Source organism: Hyperoodon ampullatus (assembly GCF_949752795.1).
Source record: "Hyperoodon ampullatus genome assembly, chromosome: 12".
NCBI lineage: Eukaryota > Metazoa > Chordata > Mammalia > Artiodactyla > Ziphiidae > Hyperoodon > Hyperoodon ampullatus.
The window spans coordinates 70498345-70524639 of record NC_136925.1 but is presented as its reverse complement, the minus strand read 5'-3'; the positions used below and the strand labels follow the sequence as shown (position 1 = coordinate 70524639).

Genomic DNA, 26295 nt, shown 5'->3' with positions numbered 1-26295 from the left:
GTGAGCCAGAGGAAGACCTTTTTCACTAAGTTGAAGGAGTATGATTCTCCTCTGGTCCATGATCAACGCTCAAAGATTCTTCACACTAAACATACAAGAAATTTTTCTTCCATCTTTCACATATTCAACTATGAGTGTAATATAACCTCCCAACCTTCTACATTTAAGAAAACCTCTCAGCCTCTATTACTGTCTGTTTCATAACATACAGAAACTTCAGTAGGGATCTGTATCTACATTAGAGTCACTTTCATTTATACATGTGTGTATTAATATCCTCATTCCTCTTAAAATGGAGTTGAGGGGTTCTGGAGTTATAGAAGGTAAAAAATAATGCTGTTGAAGTAAGGTGGAAGACGCTAATATTCACACATATAAACTAAACATTTTCTGTGCTTGAGCATCAAATTTAGGTTTGAGCTTCCTGGCAGGCAAAGAGAGAAAGGGAAAAGGCAATACTCTCATTACCATTTAAGATGAAACATGTCAGCTCTTCAAGAGAGAAATGATTTCATCATATTTAAAGTCTAAAAAGAATTGTTAACGACGGACTTTATACAAGGGGCATTGAACAACATAATAATCAAAATCTTCAACAACAAAAAATGTGAAAATTATAAAGCATTATTTACATTTCCAATTCTTGTTCTGACCTTGAAAAAATGAAAAGGGACAGTATTCAAATGCAATTTGGAAAATGCAATTCTTTAGGAAGAGTAAATAGAGTTAGGTATTTGGTATTCTGGAAACTTAATTTATGCAAAGTGGTTAATAGTGATCTCTTAGACAATATTTTTAAGTTACAATTCCCTCATCTGGCCTTGTGACGGGAGCTGGATAAAGGATAATTCTAGGCTATGATCTCTGGTGATCACCTGGTATCCTATGTCATTAACTAGAGAAATATTCTGGTGTTTTGGACATTGGGCTAGCAGGTGGCCAAGTTAATGAACTGCTATGAAAGCTGAGACTCCTCTGTTGTATCTGGGGCCTATACACTACTGGAAAGAATATCAAAACAGTATAAACTGACACTACTAGAAATTCATAGTTTCCAGTAACAATTGGGTCCTCTAAAAATTTGCTCCACTTGTGTTTGACCTACTCCCTATCCCTTTCCATCTGCCTCATTGAATAATTGAGAAAACAAAGGTTGCACCTTCTTTTCTCTCCTTCCCCAAACTTAACAGTGCCATCACCCAGGGGAAGGACTTCTCCCATTTGTGTGGCCCAGCCATGATTTCTTCTTGCCTCCTCTGCAACTTTGCTTCATCAATTATCTTCAAACTTTATTTTTCTACCATTCTTTTCCATCATCCTTCAAAACTGCTCAAGTCTTTTGCATCCCAGAGAATGTTTTCACTTGGAAGTGCATTTCTGTCTAGGTACCATCCTATCTCTCAATTTCTCTTCTCAGTCTCTGGGAACAAGGCTGTATACCTGCAGCCTCCACTTCCTCCTGGCCTCTGCCCTTCCAATGGGTTTAGAAATTAAGGGATTCTTGAAGGGCAGAAGCTAAGAGGAAGTAGAGGCTACTGGCATGGAGCACTGGTTCAGTAACCCTCCCTCCCCTGTCAGCTCAGTGATATTTGTCACTGTTTTCTTCTTGAAACTTTCTCCTCCCTTGGCTTCGGTGATGCCTGGTTCTCTCCTAGTTCTTCCTTTTTCTCCTTCTAGTTTTCTAACTGTTCCTTCTCCATCCCTTTTCTGGATCCTCTTCCTCATTTTAACCTTCCTCAAAGTGCTGCCCTTAGCTCTCTTCTCTTTTCACTCTATATTCTCTCCCTTGGCAACTTAATCTACTCCTGTGGTATTAGCCACAGCCATTTGTTGACAAATCTCAAATCCACCTCCCTTTTCAGATATTTGGCCTATGAGATGATTCAACTTTATTGTCCCATAGATACCTCATACTGAACCAGTCTAAAACTCATGTTTTCCCAATCTGTGCTTCCTCTTTTTATTCCCTATTTAGTTGTATAAAATGGAAACATGGGAGTCATTCTAGACATTCTCCTTGATCCTCAGAGCCAATCAGTCACTAAATCCTAATTTCCCTACTAAACGGCTATCAAATCCATTCTTTCCCATCCATTCCCTTTGACACTTCCTATAGTAAAGCTCTTATCATATCTTGAATAAGTTGATTAAACTGCTTTTTCTCCATCACTCCCCCAACTACCAATGGCCTGTCAACTTGTGTACTAACTTCTAAACTGACACCTTTTCTTAATCTGTCCTCGCCAAAGTTTTCAGGATGTCCTTTCCAATATATAAATCTGATCATGTTTCCTCCCTGTTTAAAATCCTTCACTGGCTTACCAAACTTACAAAATTGAGTCTAAATTCCTTGGCTTGTCAAGTCTGTCCATTCATGACCTCAGCCTTTCCTGCATTTTCAGTTTGATCCTTCCCCACTCCTTTCCCTGAACATATATTCCAGAATTAGTGATATATTTAGAGTTTCCGGAACATACTTAGTTTTATACATCAATATTTTTACACTTCTCTGTGTCCTCCTCTGATTCCTCTAATGAAGTGAACTTCAAATGTCACCTCTTTTGGAAGCTTCTATGTGGTTTTCCTCACTTCTTTCCCTGGCCCAGAGAAAGCTGGTCACACCTCTGTCTGTCACCTCTCTAATTCATACCTGCTCCTATGGCTGCACTTATCAAACTGAATGGTAATCACCATATGGTGAGCTTCCTGATAGAGGGATTATCTATAGTTCATCTATTTCTGGTCATCAATGACTATAGCAGAGGGCCTGGCCCAGAGAAGATGCTCACTAACATTTACTCAATTAAAAGAGAAATGTGAAATTGTCTTTTTCCCCAACAGTGTAATATCTGTTGACCAAAAAGTGAAAATATACATTGTATATTTATTTAGCCAGGAAAAGGTGATATTATTTGTTTATTGTAATTTGTTTCTACTGTTTCAATATCCTCGAATCACCTGTTAAATTCTACTGTAAACAGTTTCTCCTCTTGAACATACTGTCCGCAACTTGTCTATTGATATTTTTCGTTCTACCCTTTATAATATATAAATTGTATAATGTGTTAGAGTACCAAAAAGAACAGAGGAAACTGCCTCAGTGTATCCAGCAATAATTGCAGAATAAGCTATACAACCAAAGAGCTTTCACTTAGAGCCACTTGCTATGGATGCAATTGTTATGAAGGAAGAGAATAAGAAGCCGAATGTGCTGCTCAGAGTCAGCAAATTAGAAAGATATACCCCTTCTCTCTTTGTTTGTACACCTTCACTCCAAGACATTCCTGTATTTACTTCATACAGGCTCTCCTGCACTAAGGACATCTTCTTATTTAATGTTACAGTGGCCTGGTAAGAATAATGAGATCTGACACTTATTGAGCTCTATACACAGAACTGTCTCATTTCATCTGCACAATAACCTTGTTTTTGGACATTTTTACCTTGATGGCTCTCTAAACATGGCTGATTCCATGAAACTTTGGGTCAGTCCTATCCCTGACCCCTGGAATCCACCCCTGCCCATCTTTTTTTAATTTTCACATCCTTATTCACTATTCAGCACCCCTGGTTACTTGTTATAGAGATGGTACCACAGAGCTGTCTGAGTGAATGTGATCTCCCACTCTTGACCACAGACCTCACAGGGATAGAATGTTTCCTTCTTTCTTTTCTTAAAAAAAAAAAAAAGTCCTCCTTTGCAGTCTTTATTTTTCTGCACTGAAGGAGCTGGGGGGGAAATGACATATTTATAATCTCCTCAACTAGAGTTTCATGTGGAGTAGACACTTTAAGCTGGAAATTCATTTCCTCTGAGAAAGCACCTTTATTTCAAGTTGGTAACAAGCACAAATATAGAGGTAGAGTTGCTCAGATCCAAGGAAGAATCAGATCAAATGAGAAAATGCTTGACGCAGACTTTCCAGGGGAATGTGGAGAGCAGGTGAGTTGGAAGCAAGAGAAGTTAAATAGGCTTGTATTGTTCAAGGGCTTTTTGGTGTTTAAGAGATTAGAGCTATGAGTTCTTGGTGAGTTCAAGGTGCCAGACTGTGGACAGAGTGGGTGGGCTGCTGAAGTGAAGGTGAAGGACACAGAGTTGAGATCAACAACCTATGAGGGTAGGTATCAATGGGTCACACACATGAATGCTGGAATCACCCAAGAGTACTGAAAGGAAGACTCTCAGCAGTGAGAATGAGTTTTAAGTGACAGAAGAGTCTCCTGCAAGCTGCTAAATGACTGCAGCAATGTTGGGAAGAACATAGCTGGGCCAGATGATATAAACCTACCTCACAGGAGAGAGGAATGCATGTGAGTGGCCCATGAGATTTAAAAATAAACAATCAATAGATCCTTGGGTTAGGAAAGTATCTAACACAAATTTGAATAAGTCCTGGCTTTGTGACTAATGAATGTTATTGTCTTAGGCAGGTCATTTTATTTCCCCGGGGCCTTTGTTTTCTCATTTGCAACATGAGAAAGGTTCCTAAAACCTATAGCACAAGCTGAACTTTTATCTTAACCATGAATTGCATTTTTATTTTATGTTACTAAGTTTTAGATTCAAAAGTCTTCACCTTATTAACTGATTTCATGTACGTGTTCAACTTTCATCAGCTAAGAAAGGCTAACTGATGGCAGTTTAACAAAAGCAAATGAAAGCTAGTTATACATACTGTTTCCTTGTTCTCTGAAACACTGCTGTGAGTAAATAACATGGTAGTGATTATCATTCCCATTTTATAAATAAAACTGAGATGAATGTATATTATTTCCCATAGTCTTTTATGCATTTATTCTTTCAAGTGATTAAATGTACTTTCTGTAACCCATAAGCCTTTAACTACCTATATATTTCTATGTCTCTTCCAACAGACTATAGGACCCTTGAGGACAATAATAATAACAGTAATGAAATAGTAATAATAATAATTACTATTATTATTTGAATTTATGTGTTCCTAGTGCCAAGACCAATGTCTGATACATAGCAGCTGCATGAATTTATAAATGAATAAATGGTCATGTCTTCATTAGAAAGCAAAATAAGTTACTTGGCAAAAAAAGAAATGCTCCCCCAAATCTCCTTGTCCTTCAATTAACAATTAAGGCTTTTATCTGAATCATTTAGATAGTTGCCTTGAGTCTTCAATTTGTTGGCCATGAAGTAACTAAAATAGATGATCCTAAAATCGATAAATGATCATTTCTGATCACCAAGTTTCTGCTTGAGCCAATACTCTTCATAAAAACATTAATGCTGTATTTGGTACCACAATGCCTTAAGTTTAAGAAAGAAAACTTCCCATGAGACTGAAGAAAATTAAAATTATAATTTTTCATGAAAATTAAAATTTAGAATGTAGACATTTATAGAAGACAATTAAGCATGAAAATTAGTAGAACTTGCACACATAAAGTACATAAATATTTCTACATAAGTTTAAAACCTAATGATAGCTCTTTGATGGATAAGACAGCTACATCATTCTGACAAGACTTTATGTCTCAGCCTGACTCCGATTTTCAACTACAGCTTCTCTGAAAACTGACAACCTCTCCTACTGAGATGTTGCTTCCAAAATAATATCAGAACAGCATGCACTATGAGCTGATTTTTTTCAGTGGTTGGAGGTGCTTACTAAACTATTGTGTCCTCAGCCACGGTTTCCCAGACCTCTGTGGTCTTTGCTGAAAATATGGCTTCGGACAAATTTCTTTATGATGACACCACTCCAGCCACCTCCCAGAAAGTTATTAAAAATCCATAAAACCATCATTATATATTAGCTCCATAGACCACCAGGAGAAAAAATTGTAGTGTTTAAAGAGGAATGGCAACTGCAAAACCACATGATAGAAACACAAAATAGAAGTTGCCATCACCATCTACCCTATGCAGGCCAGCTGCTTGTAAACTTTGTTCCAAAGCAAATGAAGCCACAGGGTGATTGATGGTATGGCAGAAGAATCAAGAAGAGTTCAAGATTTCTCAAAATAATAAAGGTGTCTCATTTTTTCATCTTTGTATTTCACCTTAATCCTTTGTACATAGAACCTGTTAACTAAATACTGATTAAATAACTTAGAAAATGGCTTAATAAGTCTAGTCAATATAGAAAAAATAACAAAGACAGAAACTCAAAAGTATGACAATCTGGGCCATTTTTGATAAGAGTGAGTGGCTTTATGTTTTTCAACAGGCTTCAAGATTACCACTGTATCCCAGCATATGTAACAGTTGACGTTCACAATGATTACTTCATATATTCAAGAAAAGTTCCTATTAAATTCAGCACTCTCTTTAAAAGATGCCAGGGAATTATATAATATAATTTGCAAAGACCACCTTGTAACATGTTTAAAGTGTAAAAGGTTGGAGTTTAAAGAAGTCAACTCTCAAGTACCCAGGTTAGTCAGTCAAGAGAATCAAGGTTCTCGGTAAACAAGGGAGGATGCAAACACGTTTTTTTAAATCACAAATAGGGTAACTTATGACTGTGCCTGGATTTATTCTGTCCAGACACCCACTCTTGCTAGTAATGTATGTGCTCTTAGTCAAAGTTCACAGCAAGTTGAACATATTAAATCTAAGTCCATGTTGTTTAAACATAAAGAATCGTGATTTTAAAACCTACTTATTGCAGGCCTGTTAATTACACCAAAATTCTCCTGGTCCTTCAGGATTGCAAAACTGAAGATATCTTTGACTATTTGTCTCCAACTCTTTGGCACATCGAATTCTCCTATAAAGTATTTCTTTGAAGTACTTTTATTCTTCCTAATTATTTTAACAGCCTAGTACCTAGAATTCTACAAACATCAACTTTCATGGCTAGTTTTCTCCCTCCCCATCCAATGCAGCTTCCCTACACATTTCAGTAAGAATTCACTTTCTTTTAATTATCTTTGAATCATATCAAACTCTGCTTTGACATTTCTTTCTTGAAATCAAAACTCTTTGGCTTATGCTTCAAGATTCTCCATTATTTGTCCTTCATATAGATAAACAGTCATGGAATCACAGAATATAAGAACCCCCATTTGAGTTGCTATTTTTATTATTAGTTCCCAGCCCACACTCTCCACTCCAGCCAAGAAGACCTGCTTATTTTATTCCCCATGGGGACATTCTTACTACTGTTTTTATCTTTTACAAATGCCATATTAAAAAACTAATCAAAATTCCCTTTTCTCCAGCTAATTACACTCACCAATATTTTCTTTCAGTGTTTCCTAAACACATATAAACTCATGTTTCTAAATGTCTATACTGTAATAATTTGTTTTTACTCATTTTACATGTGTTCAAACTGTAATCCCTTTAGAGTGTAAAGAACTTAGTAACTGAGACCAAGTCTTCAAATTTCTTATAAACAGTTTTTGGGATAGTAATTTTTTTATTACAGTTGTAAATATGCTGTGATGATTTTTCTACTTTTATGCTATTTATTTATTTATCTATAAAGTGGTATAGTATGTAATGAAAACACTTACTGTCAAGGAAATTCATAACAGGCTGAGTGACCACCCAGATTAGTAGTTTGCTAGTAATGGGCTATGGGAATTTATACTTGACTCTCTCTTACTCAGTTTTATCATATATAGTCAAATCTTGAGGACACAAAGCTGGGATGCTAAGATGAATTAAATAATCAAAGTCCCACAACTTATTGATAAGGCAGATTTAAGCTAAATATTCTACATTTAAAAGGAAACAAAAACAAAGTCTTACTCTTAGAATAATAATAATAATAACAATATTAAAAATTACCCAAGCATAAAAGAAAGGAGACGTAGCCTAGTATCCACTCATATTTTTAAAAAGACTTTTGGATAATAACTTATCTGAGATCTACTTGAGTTATCTATGATTATAAGGGAACTAAAAATTAGAATATATGGGTGAAGGAACTGGTGAGGTATGGCATAAAAGAGAGAGAGTTCATTGATAATAAATATCACATGGAAGAGAAATTTGAATTGTTTGGATGATTCCCAGTAGTTGATAGAAACTTCAGGGAGTCAGGTCATTAAATAGAAAAACTGACTAATAGGTGAATTCTGCCTCTGAATTTAAGTTGTATATTCTCCAACTCTCATTAGAAATCTTAATCACAATTAGGAAACTTAGAGCATATGGGAACGACTTCTGGGCAAAGATGTAATAATGGTGTTTTAAGCATCTTTAACTGGTTGGCCTAAATAACCTTTCAAGACATTCTACTCCTTATATGCTGATAAAACAGAACATTTATTAAGGTGACTTACTGTGAAAATAGTTTGGAATCAAGATAAGAAAAGTATAAAGAAAGTTGCCGATGCATATATAGAAAAATATGATATTTAGTAGAAATAAAATTCTTATATGTAATTGCATTAGCTAAAGTCATAGTTAACTGATGTTCTTATGATTTAGGAGGATTTTCCTCTGATGCCTTTAGACTTTTAGAGTGTTTTACATCAAATAGAGCAAAGCTTCTAAAAAGAAAAAGATCAGATTTTGAAGAGAAGCCAAAGAAGGCCAATCTCATGTAAAGTGTAAGCAAATGTCCAAAAAAAAAGGTGCACCACAATGAAAACATAACTGTAAACAAAAGCGTACAGCAGCATCACTAAATCCCTTATCATATACTCCTCTGACACTATGAGACAAAATATTAAGAGAGAAAGGTTTAAAACAAATGAAAATGTATTCAACCCAAAAACTTAACTTTCTGAAGCTACATACTCAAAGAATATTCTTTTTGGACTCATCCAAAGCTTTGATTTAATCAACTAGAATTATTTTTTAAGTATTGTTCTCTACAATTTTTTGAAATGATAAATTTGGTTTTTGATGGGGAATCTACATTTTATCAGAAGGATGGAATACAATGTCCTTGGCCGAGATATTCTTCACAGAAGTAGGCTATTTTTGTATTCTATGATTAGCATATTTAAAGACACATGCCAGGTGAGCACCTTGCTCCAAAGTGCACTCGATTTTTCTTTGTGGACAAGGCTCTGTTGCTTCAGTACCCTCCCTTTGACAGATCCTAATTCAATATTCCTCTCAGGAAATAATCCTGAAAAATCTTCTGGAGAGCCTGTTGCTGGTAACTTCATGTGAACTGATCCTCTTTTTATGTCAGGTAAACTGACAGTTATGACAAGAGGACAAGTGTGGCACAAATGACTTGGTAGAAGATTGAAAAGTATGTAAAAGACTATAACAACTGAATTCTAACTGATTAAAACAAAACCAGAAAACACCTCCAAGCTTAACTTCAATATAAAGTAAAATAATAAAGGGATATAAAACTTTTGAAAGAATAGGATGCTCCATCTATGGTTTTAAAGTCAAGCAATATGAACCATAGAAATGAAGGTATGCTAATCTAGTCACCTATTACTTTTGATGTTAACTATACTAGGCTAACTTCTAATAAAAGAAATTGTGATGATAAACTGACTAGAGAATGGCTAATTTGGAAAGGAGAGGTGAAGGTCACTGGAGGTCCCAGAATTTCTAAACTCCAAACTGCTAATAACCAGGCAATCTAGCTTCCTTCCTGAATAGTGCCCAGATGGCAGAGACAACACTGATATGTGGTCTTAGATGCTTTTTGACAGGGAACTGTCACCAGTAGGTGACCCCATCAGTCTGAAGACAGGAAAATTACTAGATGATGCAAGAAAGTGCCTGCAGGCCAGTATACTATGGGTCCCTGAGAATCAGGGGGGCAGAACCTCAGAAAAAATAAATTTTCAGTTGGAGCTTATACAAAGGACACTGTTATATTTCTTTGCAGATAGAAGAAACTAAAAGCAATTTAGTTTCCACAGAATTATATCTAATAAGAGAGGAAACAAATTCTCTTTGGGAAGAAATAAGATATATATAAAAGGCAAGGTGAATGGCATCATTTCTTGGTAATAAAATAGACACGAAAGTTAGCTCTGATGCTGTTCTATGAACACAATCTAGTCTGTAATCAACTATTATAATGCTATCGGACATTATCCCTGCCACACAACCCAAGTCAGAAGGCAGAAAGGGAACAAAGTAATCCAAACTAACACAAGGGTGGAATTTTAATATCAGCCCTTCCTCAACAAAATTTGTAAACACAAGTCCAATTAATTTTCCAAAAAGACAACTCTAGTTGTCAGAAAGTGCTATTAGCAATTATTTTTAGCAAAAGGATGAAACTGGAAAACATATTGAAGGGGGGAGGGGGAATCTTTTCTCCACTCCTCTCCACCCCCAAAATAAAATGACATAATAAAATATAGAAAATAAAACTACCTTGTAAAAATGATGTATTAGTTCTTCTTGAAGGACGTATTTACACTTTTAATATCTATAATCAATTACCTAGCTCATTTGAGGGAGAACGATTAAATAATTAAATAAATCACATTCAATCTACTTTTTGCCATTCCCTTTTAGAGAGATCGCTCTAATGCTAATAATTAACACATTTTTAACTTGTGCTTTCAAGATGGTCCATCTAAGCACCGGAGGAAACTATACTAAACAAAAAAAAAATGTAGGAAATTAACCATTAACCATAAAAATGTAAGGAGTTAAAATCTGAACTTTTAACTGTGTCTTAACTGTGTCTTAAAAGAGTAATATGCGATTTTGTTGAAAAAGAGGTAGGCAGTTCACTATGAAAAATCAAGATTCAGAAATAGGAGTCAGTTTTTAGAACTTACAACGCTGCAGCAGGAAGGTTTTTTTTTTTTTTTTTTTTTTCAAAATCGAAGTCTGAAATTTCTACACAATTTTTGTTTGTCCTAAAAGCTCTGCTCCCTTTAAAGTTAAAGCATCAGTTTTCATTAACATAACCATATCACCATTTCAGTAAGAATGCTTCTTAATTTCTGTTTCAGACTTCACACCAGTAACTGAATACTGTGTAACTGTTAAAAGAACGTGAAGTCATACCTATGGCCTTTCTGTTAATAATTTGATATTAAGAAATATAAATGCAGCAATACCTTCAAGATTCTCTTCCATATGCCAGCATATACACGTGAATTGTCCTGGATATTAATTCGTAACCTGGGTCTCAATTTCTCTATAAACCTGAGGGAGTTAAAAGTAGATGACTCAAAAGTTTCATTTTATCCAACAATCAGTATAGGGTAAGATGAGGGGAGTAAAGAAAATCTATATATAATAAATTATTTGAGAATTCATGTCTGTAAGACTCTGTATAAATCAAAGTTTTTAACCTCAGGTAAAATCTATTTCACTTTTAAAAGATATTTTAAACATGATATCTACTATCATTTTATTAGTAATTTATAATTTGTCTAACTTTAAATTCTAATATGCAAAGTCATTGTGTTAGAAAACAAACAAACAACCTAGAAACCAAAATTCAAATTCAAGAGGTCATCAGTGCTGTTGCTCATAAGACAAGATAATTCTTGGGGAGAGTGAGGGCATATGGACAATTTTAACATATTAAGTAGGAAAAAAATAATAAACTATTTAAATTATTTACTTTTCCTTTGTATCTAAGGCACCCCAGAATTTAAAACATAAGTTTCTGATATATTGAGGGAGATGACTGCATTAATCCAATATTTACAGGTAAGTTATAAATGTGTAAGAAGGGGGCACACCAGAACAAAGAAGCACCTTCAGGTGTTCATGACAAGATAAAGCTTTCAAGTCCAGTTTAGGGGACAGCAGTTTGCTTTTTGTTTTTTTGTTTTTCTAACTGCTCACATTGGATTAGTCTATTAAGCTTGGAAAATCATAGCCAGTCACTTAAGGGTAGTATAACATCTTGGGCAAATAAACACAAACTCAGAATATCAGGGCAAACAAATATGTAAGTCCAAAAACTACAACTGGGCACTGCTCATGTTGAGTTTGGTGTCTTTTTGGTTCCTGCTACCCCCGGAAACACCATGGGACAGTTTTCCTACACTATAGTTATAGGAGTATGAGGATGCAAGGCAATGCCTGGATGGGCATGTACGGAGAAGGGTAAGGTCTCTTCCCACAGTGCTAGAAATAAACAGGAACAACACTATGATCCCAAGCGCACACCAAGCAATGCCCTGGCTTTCTGTGCACTTTTCTTCCCCAAATGCAATGCCTACCTTCCGTGTGGACCGCGGAGACATAGGTCCAATTGTAACGCTTGACTATGTCAAGCATCGCCCTTGCCTGCAAAGTGTCAGAAGGGACAACCCTCAGGAAGTATTTGTACAAAGTTTTGTCACTCAGGTCGATGCTTGTGGCGGAATATGCGATCTGGGGGATGTTGAAGAGCTGGAGCAGGTTCTGCACTTGAATGGCTACGGAGCTGGAGCCCGGGCCGATCACGCCGGCAATGGGCTTCTTAGTCCTGCCTGGGGGGAGGGTCTGGCCGTCAGGCAGGCACCGGTGGAGCCCGTCCTTCTCGTCTCGAATGGAAATCAGAGAGTCCCTGATGAACTCAATGCTCTGCTCCAGAGCCACAGAGGAGTGCCAGCAGGAATCTCGGATCTCACTGCCCAGGCTGATGTTGGGCAGAAGGACCGGGTCCGCGTTGATCTTATCCAACGTGTGGAACATGGCCTCCACCCTCTGGATGCCATACTGCTCCCTGATCTCCCCACACTTCCTCTCGGGGACCTTCTCGGCCGGAGGCTGGTGGTGGACTGAAAAGAGGGCCCCAATGATGACATCTCCGTCCATTCTGGCCACTGAGCGCTGAGACGAGGCTCCGGCCAGCAACAGTTTCCTGCCGGGGCCTCTGGGGAGAAGGGACATCTCCAAAAAGATAGCTGGGAAGAAAACCAAGAGGAGCCGGACCATTATGCTGAGGACGCCGTCCAGAGCCGGCCAGCCGCGTTCCCACGCTGGTCCAGCCAGCAGGCTCTGCGCGCTCACGGTGCGGACCCGACGCCTGACGCCTGCCTCTCCCCCACGCCGCTCGTCCGACGACTTCAGCTTCTGCACCCCCGCCTCCTTCCCCTCCTCCTCCTCCTCCTGGTCCTCCACGACCACCTTTACGCCCTGGCTGCGTCTCTAGGGCAATTCGAGTCCCCCTTCTTCACTGGTGCATCCAGGTAAACTGACCAATGGTACCATGGGAGTCGTGGTGGCTCGGGTGAGCTGGACGCTGCCGGCAAAACAGGAAGGAAGTCAAAGCTCCGTTATTACAGGACGTGTGTCAAAACTCTGGGGTCAGTGCTGGTTAAGAGTTGCCCGGTGCATTTCATGATATGGGCTGGAAGGACATCATGATAGCGGCTGGAGGGACAGCTTGGGCGGCAGCTCTGGTCAAGGCGGAAGGTGGCGCGTTCGGCCCCCAGTACCCTCCTCCGTCCCCGGAGGCGCAGAGCCTCGCCGACCCGTCCCCTCCTGCAGCTCCAAGTCTCTTCCAGGTCCCCAAATACCCTCACGATTATTGACTTGAGGGGGAGGAGGGAAGAGGGAGAAAAAGGAGCTACGTCTTTCGACCTTAGAGAACTTTCCGGATTTGAAAAGATCAACTTTTTTCCCCAGAAGAAATTTGGAAACTCTCATTATGAAGGCGGAAGCGCTACTTCAAAATAAACTCGAACCAGGGATGCACATTTTACTTTAACTTTGAGGGGTTGAAGAGACCCTAACATACTACCTAAGTAGTAAATATAAATTTGCCAGCTTGAGGAAATCCATATTAGTTACTAAGGCAACGCCTGGTAAAGTCTCCGCATGTCGGATTTTGGTACATCCCCCCTCCCTCCCCCCGCAAGAAGTCAGCTTATTGTAGACGTTTAGGGGGAAAGGGTACAGATGAGGTAACTTGTTTCCCGCGACCCAGGATGGAGAGGGAATGGAGGGGTCCCTGCACTTCCCTAAATCCAGACCTTTGGCTTTGCAGAGTTGCTAGAAAGGGAACAGAGGGGAGCTTCCGGGTTGCTCTGGCGGCGGCAGCTCAGTCCTGCCGCGTTCAGAACCCTGGACAGTGCTTGGTCAAGCGGCTGAGGCATTCCTCCGCAGCGCCGTTTGCGGACGCTTTGACCAGCGAGTTGCAATTCTTTAACCCCCAGCCCCCAAGCCCGCCACCCCGCGACTTCACTCTTTCAACCCCCCTCCCTGCGTTCTTCACACACACACACACACACACACACACACACACACACACACACACACACACCCCTCCTCGTTTCCCCAGTACCCCTCCATCCTCATTCTCTTCGCCTTGCAGCTAGTGCTCCTCCAGGTATATTCAAACCCTACCACTTCGGGGGCAGAGGCGCCAAATCTCAGCCGCCTGAGGGGCTGAAGTTGGCTCTCTCTCTCGTCCCTCTCCGGCTCCCTTTTTCAAGGTGAGACTCAGACGAGAAAGGAGCAAAGGGAGCGGGCGGGGTACAAGAGCACGGGAGGTGAGGCAGGCAAAAGAAGAAAGGCAACCCAGGCACCCATGCGTCCCGACGCTTCCCGGGGAAGCCGGACTAAAAGAAAGAAATAATCGAGGATGCCTCTGGGACAAGGAGAAAAATCCCATAGACTGGGACTTGTGTCTGCCACTGTGGGTGGGTTCCCCCGCCGGGAGGTGTCTGCTCACCTGGGTCTGCTTGGAGAATTTGGACTTGAGACGGACCTGAGTCCGGGTAGGCAGCGCTGTGGTCCCCGGGCCAGAGTACCGCGGCCAAGCTCGGTTCGCAGACGCCTCAGCTCTAATCCAGACGGTGCAAGGATGCGATCTGGGCTGTACACTAGTGCCCTCTTTCTTCAGCACTATTTTACCGCAAGGAAAAAAGAGGGAGGAGGGAGGGAAAAAAACAAACAAACAAAAAAACAGGTCACCCAAGGCTTGTCTATTATCTCACGCATGAAAATCAGTCGTTTAATGGAGGGGGGAGGGGATAAAATCTAGGGATAAGTGGAGAATATTAATTCCTTTACTACTAGAGGGTTCTTAAAGAAGCTGCCAGCTATATGAATAGTCAGATCTGGAGAAAGGAGCGGGGAATGGCTTCGGCTGCTTTACAGTGGATATTCCTTGTATGTATTTCAGGGACTCAAACACATTTTATCTCCCTGGAAGTAAAACCCCTACTGAGGGAAATAGAGTAAATGCATTTGAAGACATCTATACAGGCTCTACTGGTAGGTTGCAAGGGAAAGGGGGAAGAGGCTGCATGGGGTGGGAGTAGGGGAAAGAGAGGTAGGCACAACATGAATCAAGGGAAGCCAAATGAAGAGAGGCAAACCTTGGCTACATTTTCCAGGTCAAGATGTAACTAAATTGAGAATGAGAGTCAGGTCACATGAAAACACTGGAGTGAAAAACACTTATCCAAATTCCTCTCAGGCTGCCATCACCCTCCCGGACAGGTCTACAGTGTTGCTTCTTACAGTGTGAAAAGTGGAAGTTAAATCACATTCCTCTGGGAACATGTTGGCTGAGCAGAATGTGTCCCAGCTTCTTCAGAGGAGAAAGACAAGTGACAGTGCGCCTTTCCACTGCTCAAAGCTTTCTATTTGTGCCATGTGCAGAGAATAGAGATCAGCATATTTGGGTCCCTTTATAATCACCTTGCTCATGTCAGGCTGGAGGGGACAAACCACATGAGGCAGTTTTTAAAACTTTTTAGCATGTTCCATGAAACAGGACAGGAAATGCCCCCAGTCAGGAACAGAAGCTCTTTCTTGTTCTGACTTTGGTCTTTTTTCCAAGTGTCAGACTTTTCTGGATTTTTCTTAAGTAACCTAAAGAGTATAGGAATTTTTTTTCTTTTTCAGCAAATAATACATGGAACCAGGTACACATCCTTTAGGCCTAAAAGATCTCCGTTTTGGAAGTAACTATATGTTTACTCAAGGAAAATAAGAGGTAAGTTTCTGTCTCACACATAGGATAAAATAGTTCTCTGCTTGTACCCTTAGGAAGATGTCAACTTTAAGAGCAAGCCACAGGTGTTCACGGTGTCCCACAGTATCTCACTTCGTCTATTAGCCATTTAAACTCCATTTTAGATAACTCTATTCTAGTAAGTTAAGCCCTAAACATGATTTTCCTGGAATATTTCATAGATACAATGAATGTACAAAGATTTCAGTGCATATATAAACCATCAAATATGATTTGCAGGAGTAGAGAAAGCAATGTCTCTGAAGTCCACATTTAGCTCTAATATATGTTCCTCAAAGAAATATTTTTAATATACCACATTGACATAGGTTAGAAAAGATTCTGCTACTGAAGGAATAATTAAATATTCAGACTTATTTGTTCTCGATACAGTCCAAGTAAAACCTACACATTCAGATTGGCTGAAACAAAACATTTTAAGGAGAACAACTTGTGATCATAACATAGAGTATTTTTGCATATGCATGAACTATATATGATAGATGCTAAGGAAATTTTTAACTTCAACTGCGTCACTTTGAAATTATAATTTAAATGTATTGATAATTATTTAAGACCAAACTTTAGAAGGCACAAAGACAAAAATCAGTCAAGAAGAAGGCCCAAGAAAGTAAAAGACAAGATGATCCAAATATGCTTCATATCCAAATATGCTTAATTTCTGGAAATTAAGACTTTACCAAGGAAAACATGATGTAACGCATGTGGAGACATGTTAGAGAAGGTTCTATTAGTAGAACTGAAGAGAATGACTAAAAGAATGAATTACATACAAATTAACAAATATAGGTCAATAGCTACTCTATTACAGAATGTTAAAGTGTATGAATCCAGAAGTACTATCAGTATGAATATTTATTCAGTGCTGGTAGGGTACTATCTTACATTCAGTATGTGATCTGTAGCAGGGCAGTAGTAAGGAGTTAGGAGTAATTTGGTTTGGGAAATCTGTTTAAAAAAAAATATACTGAAGATCGAGCAGAAGATTATCAAACATACTATCTCAAGACAATGATTTAAATGTGTTGCTATAACAATAAGGACAACAAAATGCTCATTAGCCTTATATGGTAATAAAACAGATATTGCCCATAAACAAAACTATGGTCACTTTCTTTAGGAATGTGTGCACAATTCTCATCGCTCTCCATCATAAAGAACATCACAGAGGAGCTGGTCTAGATAATAAATGAACAAAAGGCTGTAAAGTTTTCCACATGAAATCAGTTAAAAATTCAGACTCTTCAAACGAGAAAAGTAAGAGGTGATCAAGAACAAGGCTTAAAGAAAGAAAAACAGAGAAAGGAAAGAAGGGATAAGCCAGGCACATATTCCAAATTTGAGGGTATGCTAATGGGTATTTTGAAAACTAAAGTTTACACAGTCATTGGAATATGGAAGTGAAGTACACACAAGAAGTAATAAACTCACTACTGAAAAGGTAGCACTGACTGAAAATAGAAATAGGATTAAAGAAGGTCTTTGTAGAAAACTGATTTGTCAATTATTGATATGTAATGTATTACTAAGGGAATATAATGGATGTTCAAGGTAGATCTGCATTGTGGGAGCGAATATCATGCTTCTCCATAAAATATCATGCTCTGTGGACAGCTGACTTAATCTAGTGTGACATTTCTTGCATTCTTATATTTAATTCATAGGTTCAGCAAGATAATTTAAGCCCCAGTGAGAATTTTCAGTTTATTTATCCAATTTGGCTATCTACATTGCTTAAATCAAGAGGGAAATTGCCATATCTTCGTTGACTTCATGCTCTGATCAAAAACAATACAAATTGTAAAATAAAACCTCTTCCTTTCAGAAATTCAAAACATTTTTATAAAACATGGTTGATTAAAAAAGTAAACAAAATATTTTAAAAGAACTAAAATAAGCCAAATTTATTACATATATTCAATTGTTTCATTAACCTAATAAATTAGGCTATAACCATTTATGCAGAGATAGAACCAAAAATATCAGTTTCCATAAGCAATTAGAACTCATCAATGGCTCTGTGGACTAATGTGGATGCACTAGAAAACATACATTTGGTCACATGCTGTTCTGTCACAACTGTCCAAACATTTAGTTTTAAAGTATTAAAATACAATTGAGGCAAATAAGGCAAGCACAGTTATTTTGGAAGCTCAATGAGGGCCACAATTACTGTCTGTTTTATTCCCCTCTGTATCCCCAGTGTCTAAAACAATACATACATCTGGTTCATGATAGATGTTAAAATATTTGTTGAATAAATAAATGGATACATTCTCCCTGAACGCTAAAAGTATCACCTCATTTTAATGACTTTCTTTAAGAAGATCAAAGCCAGGCAGTTTACTGATATTTCTAATTTATTCTTCATATAATGTAGAGAGAGTAATTAGCAACTGTTTCTCAAATTCAAGTAACCAGCCTAATTAGTATTAAATAATTTAGAAACATATTTATACTACAAACTTTATTACACATGAAGTATTAAAATTTGTTCTCAGCGTGAAGAAACCATTTTCATTACTGTACTGCATATGTTAACCAATATCAAATAAAACAGAAATTTTATAAAGGTAAAAAGAAGAGAATACATAAATGGAAACTAAACCTTATCTAATGTTGCAGCTATATGATTTGAGAATAACCATTTGAAAAGATTTTCAGAACCATCACATGAGATGCATAAAATAGGCATATTATCCCAGTCCTACAAATGGAAAAATTGAGACACCAAGAATCTGATCCTTGCCTGAGCTTAGTGAACAAATTAGGAGCACTGTCTCATGATACTACCTTTATTCCAAATTCATGTTTATAGAAACTGACTACATTAACTGAGCTAAATGATACTTATCTTCATTTTTCCTTAAGCTTTGAACTGAGGCTCTCTTCTCAGAAAATGCTTAATAAAGAAAATAAATTTGAATTCCTTTCCTTTGGGCCTTTCATCTGTTGAGGGCATAAGCATTACAGGTGATTGTTCTATTTGCTTAAAATAGCCATCTTTTATAACAGTTCTAATAATGGCAGTAACCTACTTGCACAGTCTCACAGTCAACTTTGAACAATTAAGCAAAAAAAGTATCTAAATTCTCAGATCCAGTAAAAACCTTCATTAGAAAAGGCTTTATCTTACTACAGTTTCACCAACACAACAAATTAAATTATTTTCCTGTTTTAACAGCAATATGTTGTACTCCCATCTCACTGTAACAAAAAGCTACATCGTTGTTATCCATCAAGCAAACCACCAAAATATTGATCTACCTAAAACAGTGTTTATCCTTTCAGTCGCATGGTTCAAAACTTATAATATGTCCCAGTTGCCAACAGACTGATGTCTAAATTCCTTAACCTGGTACCCAAAGTCCATTGACTGGGGAAGAGGTTCACAGAAGCAAAATATGGTAACTATTCATAACCAACCCTTCCCTTCTCTCCTTCTCTAAGTCCTAAGAGAAAGAGACTCTGGCTCAGATATGCCCAAGGGGTTATCAGAATAATGAAGACATATTTAAAGACACATTTTAAAGTTTCCTAGCTAATTCTGATTTGACCCTTAGTTGAAAGCCACTGATAAAACTTCATCCCATTCTCCTACTCACACTTTTTCTAACCAAATAAGCCTTACATTTTCCCATGCCTCAGCTCATGCTTCTTACGCCACAAAAAAAATTCACCCACCTTTCATTTCTTTCATATGTACTTGCCCTTCTTCAAAATTTATGTCAAATTCAACTTATCCATGAAAGCTTCCAGTTCTAAAGGAAATCATGAAAAAAGTGCTTATGTGGCACTTTTATATGAGATAATACTGTGAAATAATATTACTGATTTTTTAAAAATTTGTGCTTCACCTGGTCTCATTCACAATTGCTGTGATCACTTTCAAAAGTGACTTAATCCAACTATAATGCAGTTAATAAAAATATTTTGGAATAGTTATGAAAGTCCTTAATAAACAGCAATGTATTGTTTTTGAAATCATTAATCATAGCAAATAATCATCTTTGCATGCAGATTTAATTTTCTGGGAGAAGAAAATTGTCATGAAAATTCTTAAATAATAAAAAGTAATCAAGATCCTTGAAGGAAGAGAACTGTGTCTTGCTTACAGTTGAATCTCCAGAACCTAAAAAATGTGTCTATAACTCATTAAGTATTTGTTCAATAAACTGATAAGTTTTGAATAAAAAAATCAGGTGTGATTCTGAAGAAATTATATTTCTTTGGTTCTAAAGGCATTTCTGAAGAGTGGCTCCAAAAATGTTTGAACACTGCAAAATCAGTGGCTTTTGGAAGGAAACAACAATCTCTTGAATATAAAAATATGAGTCTATCTTTTTAAATCATCATTATTTTAATCACATCTGTGTATGCATTCATTTCAGTGGCTATTTAAGAAAGTTATTAAAATTTAAAACTGCATATACTATTTGTTTTATTTTTAAATAGCATGCAAAGCACATATACAACTAAAAAAGACTGGAAGGAAATTATATCAAAATATTAACAGTTACTAGCTATAGAAGGTAGCATAATAAATAATTTCATTTTTCTGTATTCTTTCTTAAAGTTTCTGTAATGAATATGTGTTGATGTATTAAAATATTATACTAAGATGGAAAACAAGTCAAATGGTTATTAAATATCTACAATAAATAATGATGGATTCAAGGAATCAAAGTTTACTGGGTCACATTTGCTATCTTCACCTGCTCTAACCACCATCTAAGATATTCTGTTACTCCTTTTATGTGATAAGAATTCTGTTGAGTACTGCAGATACCACAGTGAACAAGACACAGCTCTGGATTTCCAGGAACTTGGGATTTAGTGACAATCAGTACAGAATAGTATGAAAACCACTATAAGAGTAGAAACCCCAATGTACTCTGGGACCATGTGGGAGGGGCACCAGTGTTCAAAGATCAGGAAAAGTCTGCTTAGGGAAAGTGACTCTGGATGGGAGGGAAATCCAAAAGGGAGGGGATATGTGTATACATATGGCTGGTTCACTTTGCTGTGCAGCAGGAGCTAGTACAACATTGTAAAGCAACTATACCCCAACAAAATAATAAATATTAAAAAACAAGAACGAAAGAAACCGAGTGAGAGACAAATAGGAGTTACCTAGGTGGAGAGGGGAGTGAGTAGGCAAAAAGACAGTCTAGGCAGGGAAAGTGCAATAGCCCAGAAGAAAAAGAGCGTGTAGTGCTTTGAGGGAAGTATAAATCGTTTGGCAAAACTAATGCAAAGAATAGTCGAGGGTGGGGATAGGGGAAGGCAGGTCTTTTAAAAAAGAAAGACGTGATGAAGGGCTTTATAAACCATGTTAAGGAGTTTGGAGAGATGGCATCAAATAACGCCCAGGAAGTTGAAATTGGTGGGTGAAGGATAAGTAACATCATTATATTTAAGATTTGGAAAAGTGACTCTGACTAAACTGGAGAGAAATTATGCGCCTGAACAATATGAGAAACAAAGAATTGTTTAAAAGCTGCTGGACTATAAAGAAGTTTTTAAGGAAAAAACAGAGAAACGTATCTTTGTAACTTTGAGATATGAAAAGAAATCTTAGGACACAAAATGTACCAACCATAAAATTAAAAATTGATAAATTGGACTTCATCAAAATTAAAAATTTCTCTTCCTCAAATACATCACTAGAAAATGAAAGTGCAAGTTACAGGTGGGAAATATGTGACAGATATATATAGAGAGATGTAAACGGCAAAGGTCATATCTAGACTATTGCAGAACTGCCACAAATCTATAATAAAAGGACCAATAACCCAATTTTTTTAATAAGAAAAAGGCTTGAATGCCACTTCACACACGAGAAAAGATATACAAGTGGTCAGTAGGTACCTGAAAAAGTGCTCAACATGACTAATGAGTCATCAGAGAAATACAAATTTTAACCTCATAAGTACCACCTCACACACATGAAACGGTAAAAATTATAAAGATTATGAAGACTGAAACCATCAAATGGCGATAAGAATATGACTCAAACAGAAATGTCATAAAATACTGAAGGAATTGTTAAATGATACAGAAAATTTGGGGAAATGTTTGATAATTTCTTGTAAATTTAAGCATACACCTGTCCTGTGATCAAACAATTTCACTTCTAGCTATTTACCCAAAAGAAATAAAAACATATGTTTGAAAAAGACTTTTATAGGAATGCTCATAGTAGTTTTATTCATAGTAGACAACAACTAGAGTCAAATATCAACAAAATTGTAATATCTTCATACAATAGAACACTATTCCATAATAAAAAAAACATTACAGATACATGAAGCAACATGAATGAATCTCAAAAACATTATTTTAGGTAAAAGACAACAGAGCACATACTGTTTGATTCCATTTATATAAGGTAGATAGCTAGTGGGAAGCAGCCGCATAGCACAGGGAGATCAGCTTGGTGCTTTGTGACCTCCTGGAGGGGTGGGATAGGGAGGGTGGGAGGGAGATGCAAAAGGGAGGGGATATGGGAATATATGTATAACTGATTAAATTTGTTATAAAAAAAAAGAATATTAAAGTTCAAGTATAGTCACACTTATCTGCACAAACAGAAATTAAAAGAGCAATTACCTTTGGATTGGGGGGAGGGGATTACCCGGAAAGGAGAAAAAAAGAATTTTCTGGAGTGATAGAAATGTTCCATATTTTGATGAAAATGTTACTTACACAGTATATACGTTTGTCAAAAATCTGATAATTGTACAATTGAGATCTGTGTATTTCACTGTATGTAAATTATATCTGAATAAAATTAGTTAATTTAAAAAGAAGTTATTACAAGTAATCAAGTGAGAGATGATGATGAACCAAACTAACGCATTGACAGTGAGGATGGATAAAAGGACAAAAATTAGAGGGAGAGCTGGGTAGAGGATGCTGTGAAGACAGAGCAAGAGAGTCAAAATAGTTCCCTACTTTGGACTTCAGTGGAGTTTAGCAGATAGTCATCTCATTTATTACAAAAGAAAACAGGACAAAGAATTTTGGAGTAGGGGGAGATAATGAGATTCATTTGAGACCCATTAAAGTATCTTTGAGACATTCCAAAGGAAATGCCCCCATAAGAAACTATGTGTACACATATAGGGGTAAAAATGATATATGTATAAAAGAAATATCTGTGGGGACACTTGGCATAAGTTAAAATAACAGAACTTGATAAAATGACCCACAGAATACACAGAGTAAGAAGAAAATACTAGTTATGGTGAAAGTAGAGAAACTGGAGCCCACAAAGTTGATGAAGAAGGAACAGCAGAAACAGATGAACTGTAAGAAATGTAAGGTCAAAGAACCAGTGAGAAGGAGTCCTTCAAGAAGAGAGCAACCAAGAGTACTAAGAACTGAAAAAAGCAAAGGACCAAAAATAGCTCATTGGATTTATCAAAAAGTAGCTTAGTGGTGATATTTCCAAAGCAGTTTTACAAGAAGGAGTGACATCAGATTGTGGAAAATGGGAGTGAGGAAACAGAAAATGAGTCTTATAACTGTTTTCAAGTGTCTGAATGCCTTTATATTTATTTACCAATAACTGTGGTATAACAAAAATAACTGCATACACACACACAGAATTCTGCACACAAATGATAAATACTGTTTGAGATTTAGAAATATATTATAAAATGTATTCTAAACACAAAATTAAGGTCAAATTACACATATAAATTCAGAAGGAAAAAAAACAAGCAAATTGTCCCCTAATGTAAAATTTAACTATAAAAGAAGATTACCTGGAGGAAATTTTATATATATATATATATATATATATATAATTTTACATATATATCCTACTGCTACATGTAAAAGGAAGGAAAGCAGCATAGCTGACAAATTAGAAGGGTTTGCAGTCATATCAGACCTATATTTGAATCCCAGCTCCATACCTTATTAATTGTAGGACCATGAGAAAGTGGCAGCATCTTCAAATTTCAGTTTCCTCTTCAAGAAAATGGGATAATCACAGTTACACTGGTAGAGTTGTTTTGAAAATTACATGAAAATGCTTAGTAGGCTGACTCATCATTTTCAATATAAATAATTTTCAATATCATTATAATTATTGTTATAATATAAGGTGCTAGAGAAGATAACATCTGGTTCAAAAGGGTCTATTCTTTGGGTATAGGTAATTCACTAAAGTTCAACATTTTCATGGAAAGAATTATTTTGTAGGCTTAATAATAAAGCTATTTTCCATACTTAAATAAGATTCTTTAAGCCTTTTGGATATATTGGATCAATACCAATATATAAATCCTTTGTATGGCCAAACCAGTCAATCCAGTTCACCACAGAAGTACTTAACAATCAGTATACTATGCTGTCTAATTAATATAGTTGGAAACAATTCTATTGATTCTAGTATCTGACTCCAGCAAACCAGAATGTCTAGTTTGGTTGGCCATCTATCAGGCCAGATTGAAACTCTGAAGTAAGCTTATTATTGCCAAGTTCTTAAAGACTGAAATATAAGAATTTCTTAGAAGTTTTCTGCATGTGTTGTAATTAATAATTTTTCCTACTTAAACCTCATTTTTCCTACCATACAAGAAATGATATGTCTGTAGATTTGTCGATTCCTCGAACAGTTAGGAAATTTATAGTCTTGATTTTTCAAGCTCTATGGCATAGAAACATGCTGTTCTAAAACAGTTGTGATAGCTGCAAAACTAATTATATGGTAGTAATAATGATAATGACAGTTGTTAGTGGTGACGATGATAACAATAGTAGCAGAAAAAAGCCCAGGTACAAGTTCTAAGAAACTCCAAATGGGCTGAAGGAGGAGAGCCTATCTAAGGGTAAGAGCATCCAGAAAAGTATAAGGAAATCTGGAAGGATTATATGTTGAAGAAGCTAAGAAAAAAGAGTACCTCAAAAGGAGGAATGGATAAATTCTGTGGAATATTACTGAAACACATAAATTAAGATTAGACAGAAAGTGTCCTTTGTATTTAGCAATATGGAGGAAATGGGTGGTCCTAGCAAGAGCAATTTTGGTCAAGTGTTGGGAGCAGAGGACAGACTGAAGTGGTTTGAATAGTTAATTAGATATAGTATAGCCAAATTAATTTTTATTTTTTTATTTTTTATTTTTATAAATTTATTTACTTTTGGTTGCATTGGGTCTTCGTTGCTGCATGTGGGTTTTCTCTGGTTGAGGAGAGCAGGGGCTACTCTTTGTTGTGGTGCGTGGGCTTCTCACTGTGGTGGCTTCTCTTTGTTGCAGAGCACAGGCAGGCTCTAGGCACACGGGCTTTAGTAATTGTGGCACACGGGCTCAGTTGTTGAGGCTCACGGGCTCTAGACCACAGGCTCAGTAGTTGTGGTGCACGGGCTTAGTTGCTCCGTGGAATGTGGGACCTTCCTGACCAGGGCTCAAACCCATGTCCCCTTCATTGGCAGGCGGATTCTTAACCACTGTGCCACCAGGGAAGTCCCAAATTAATTTTTAGAATTAATAAGAGAGTTTTGCACAGGTGTGAAATATAAAACAAATATACCAAAACCAACTTCCTTCCCAGATACTAACAGGTTACAGAAAAAAAATCTAATTAAAAATGTTATTTAGTTCTGGATAAAAAAGCCAAACTGAACACATTAGTTTACTTTTGTTCCCTCAATAAACCTCATTGAAATGATAATAAAGAAAAGTTTAAGGCATAAATCTGTAAGGCAATGAGAACAGGAAATCAGAAAAAAAGTAATTAAAAAAATGTGTATAGAAGAAAGGCAACTGATTGAGAAGATTCAGGCAAATTTAATCATAGGTTGGCAGTGAGAAAATCCATAAGCAATTTTCAGTTATACCACAAAACCCACATTCAGAAATTGGATGCACCATCTACCTCCAAGAGTAGAGATGAGGGTGAGGCTAAAAATAAGAGAGTTGGTTGAAAGTTTAAGAAGCAGCTAGATCCTAAGATCCCCTTACTCACTCCACATAGCCAAGTGATTGCGCCTCCTCCCTCAAGTCGCAGGGGATGGACGGGGGAATAGAGATCTGATGATGATAAGACCCACTCTCCTGCTCTCTTCCCCTACTCAACTCTGAAAATTGGCATCCGGGTTTATGCTTTCTGTGCAGGAAATTGAAAGATGTTTCTTTGGGTAGTCTGATGGGTGATAGATCCAAAAATAATGCTTATATGGAGGGTCCCCAAGAAAGAAGCCAAGCCCAAGTACCCTGCCATACACAGATGAGAATCAGATGACCATCAAAGCTTCTGATCAGCTTTTTACCAGAAGACAGCACTAACTAGCAGTAGGCTTACTAGACCACTTACCTATTAGTGAGTACCACTCTGACTGGTTGAGTAATTTTCACCAATGATGCCCAACTATGAGAAGCAAACATACAGAAAGTGGTTGCATGGGTTTAACCAGGCTTGAG

At 37.2% G+C, this 26295-nt stretch overlaps 1 protein-coding gene across 2 annotated transcripts in view; it reads right to left on the bottom strand.

The window, feature by feature from the left end:
* Positions 1-13971, bottom strand: part of GRM1 (glutamate metabotropic receptor 1) — a gene marked incomplete at both ends in the record, with an annotated part of 367295 nt that extends 353324 nt beyond the window's left edge. Inside the window, 2 exons of one of the 2 annotated variants that reach the window (XM_079716352.1) lie at positions 12109-13115; positions 13747-13971. In XM_079716352.1, the coding sequence (XP_079572478.1) occupies positions 12109-12808 (700 nt within the window). Of the gene's footprint in view, positions 1-12108; positions 13116-13746 lie in introns of those variants that run through there. The other variant, XM_079716353.1, reaches the window with a different exon arrangement.
* Positions 13972-26295: the final 12324 nt, after the last annotated feature.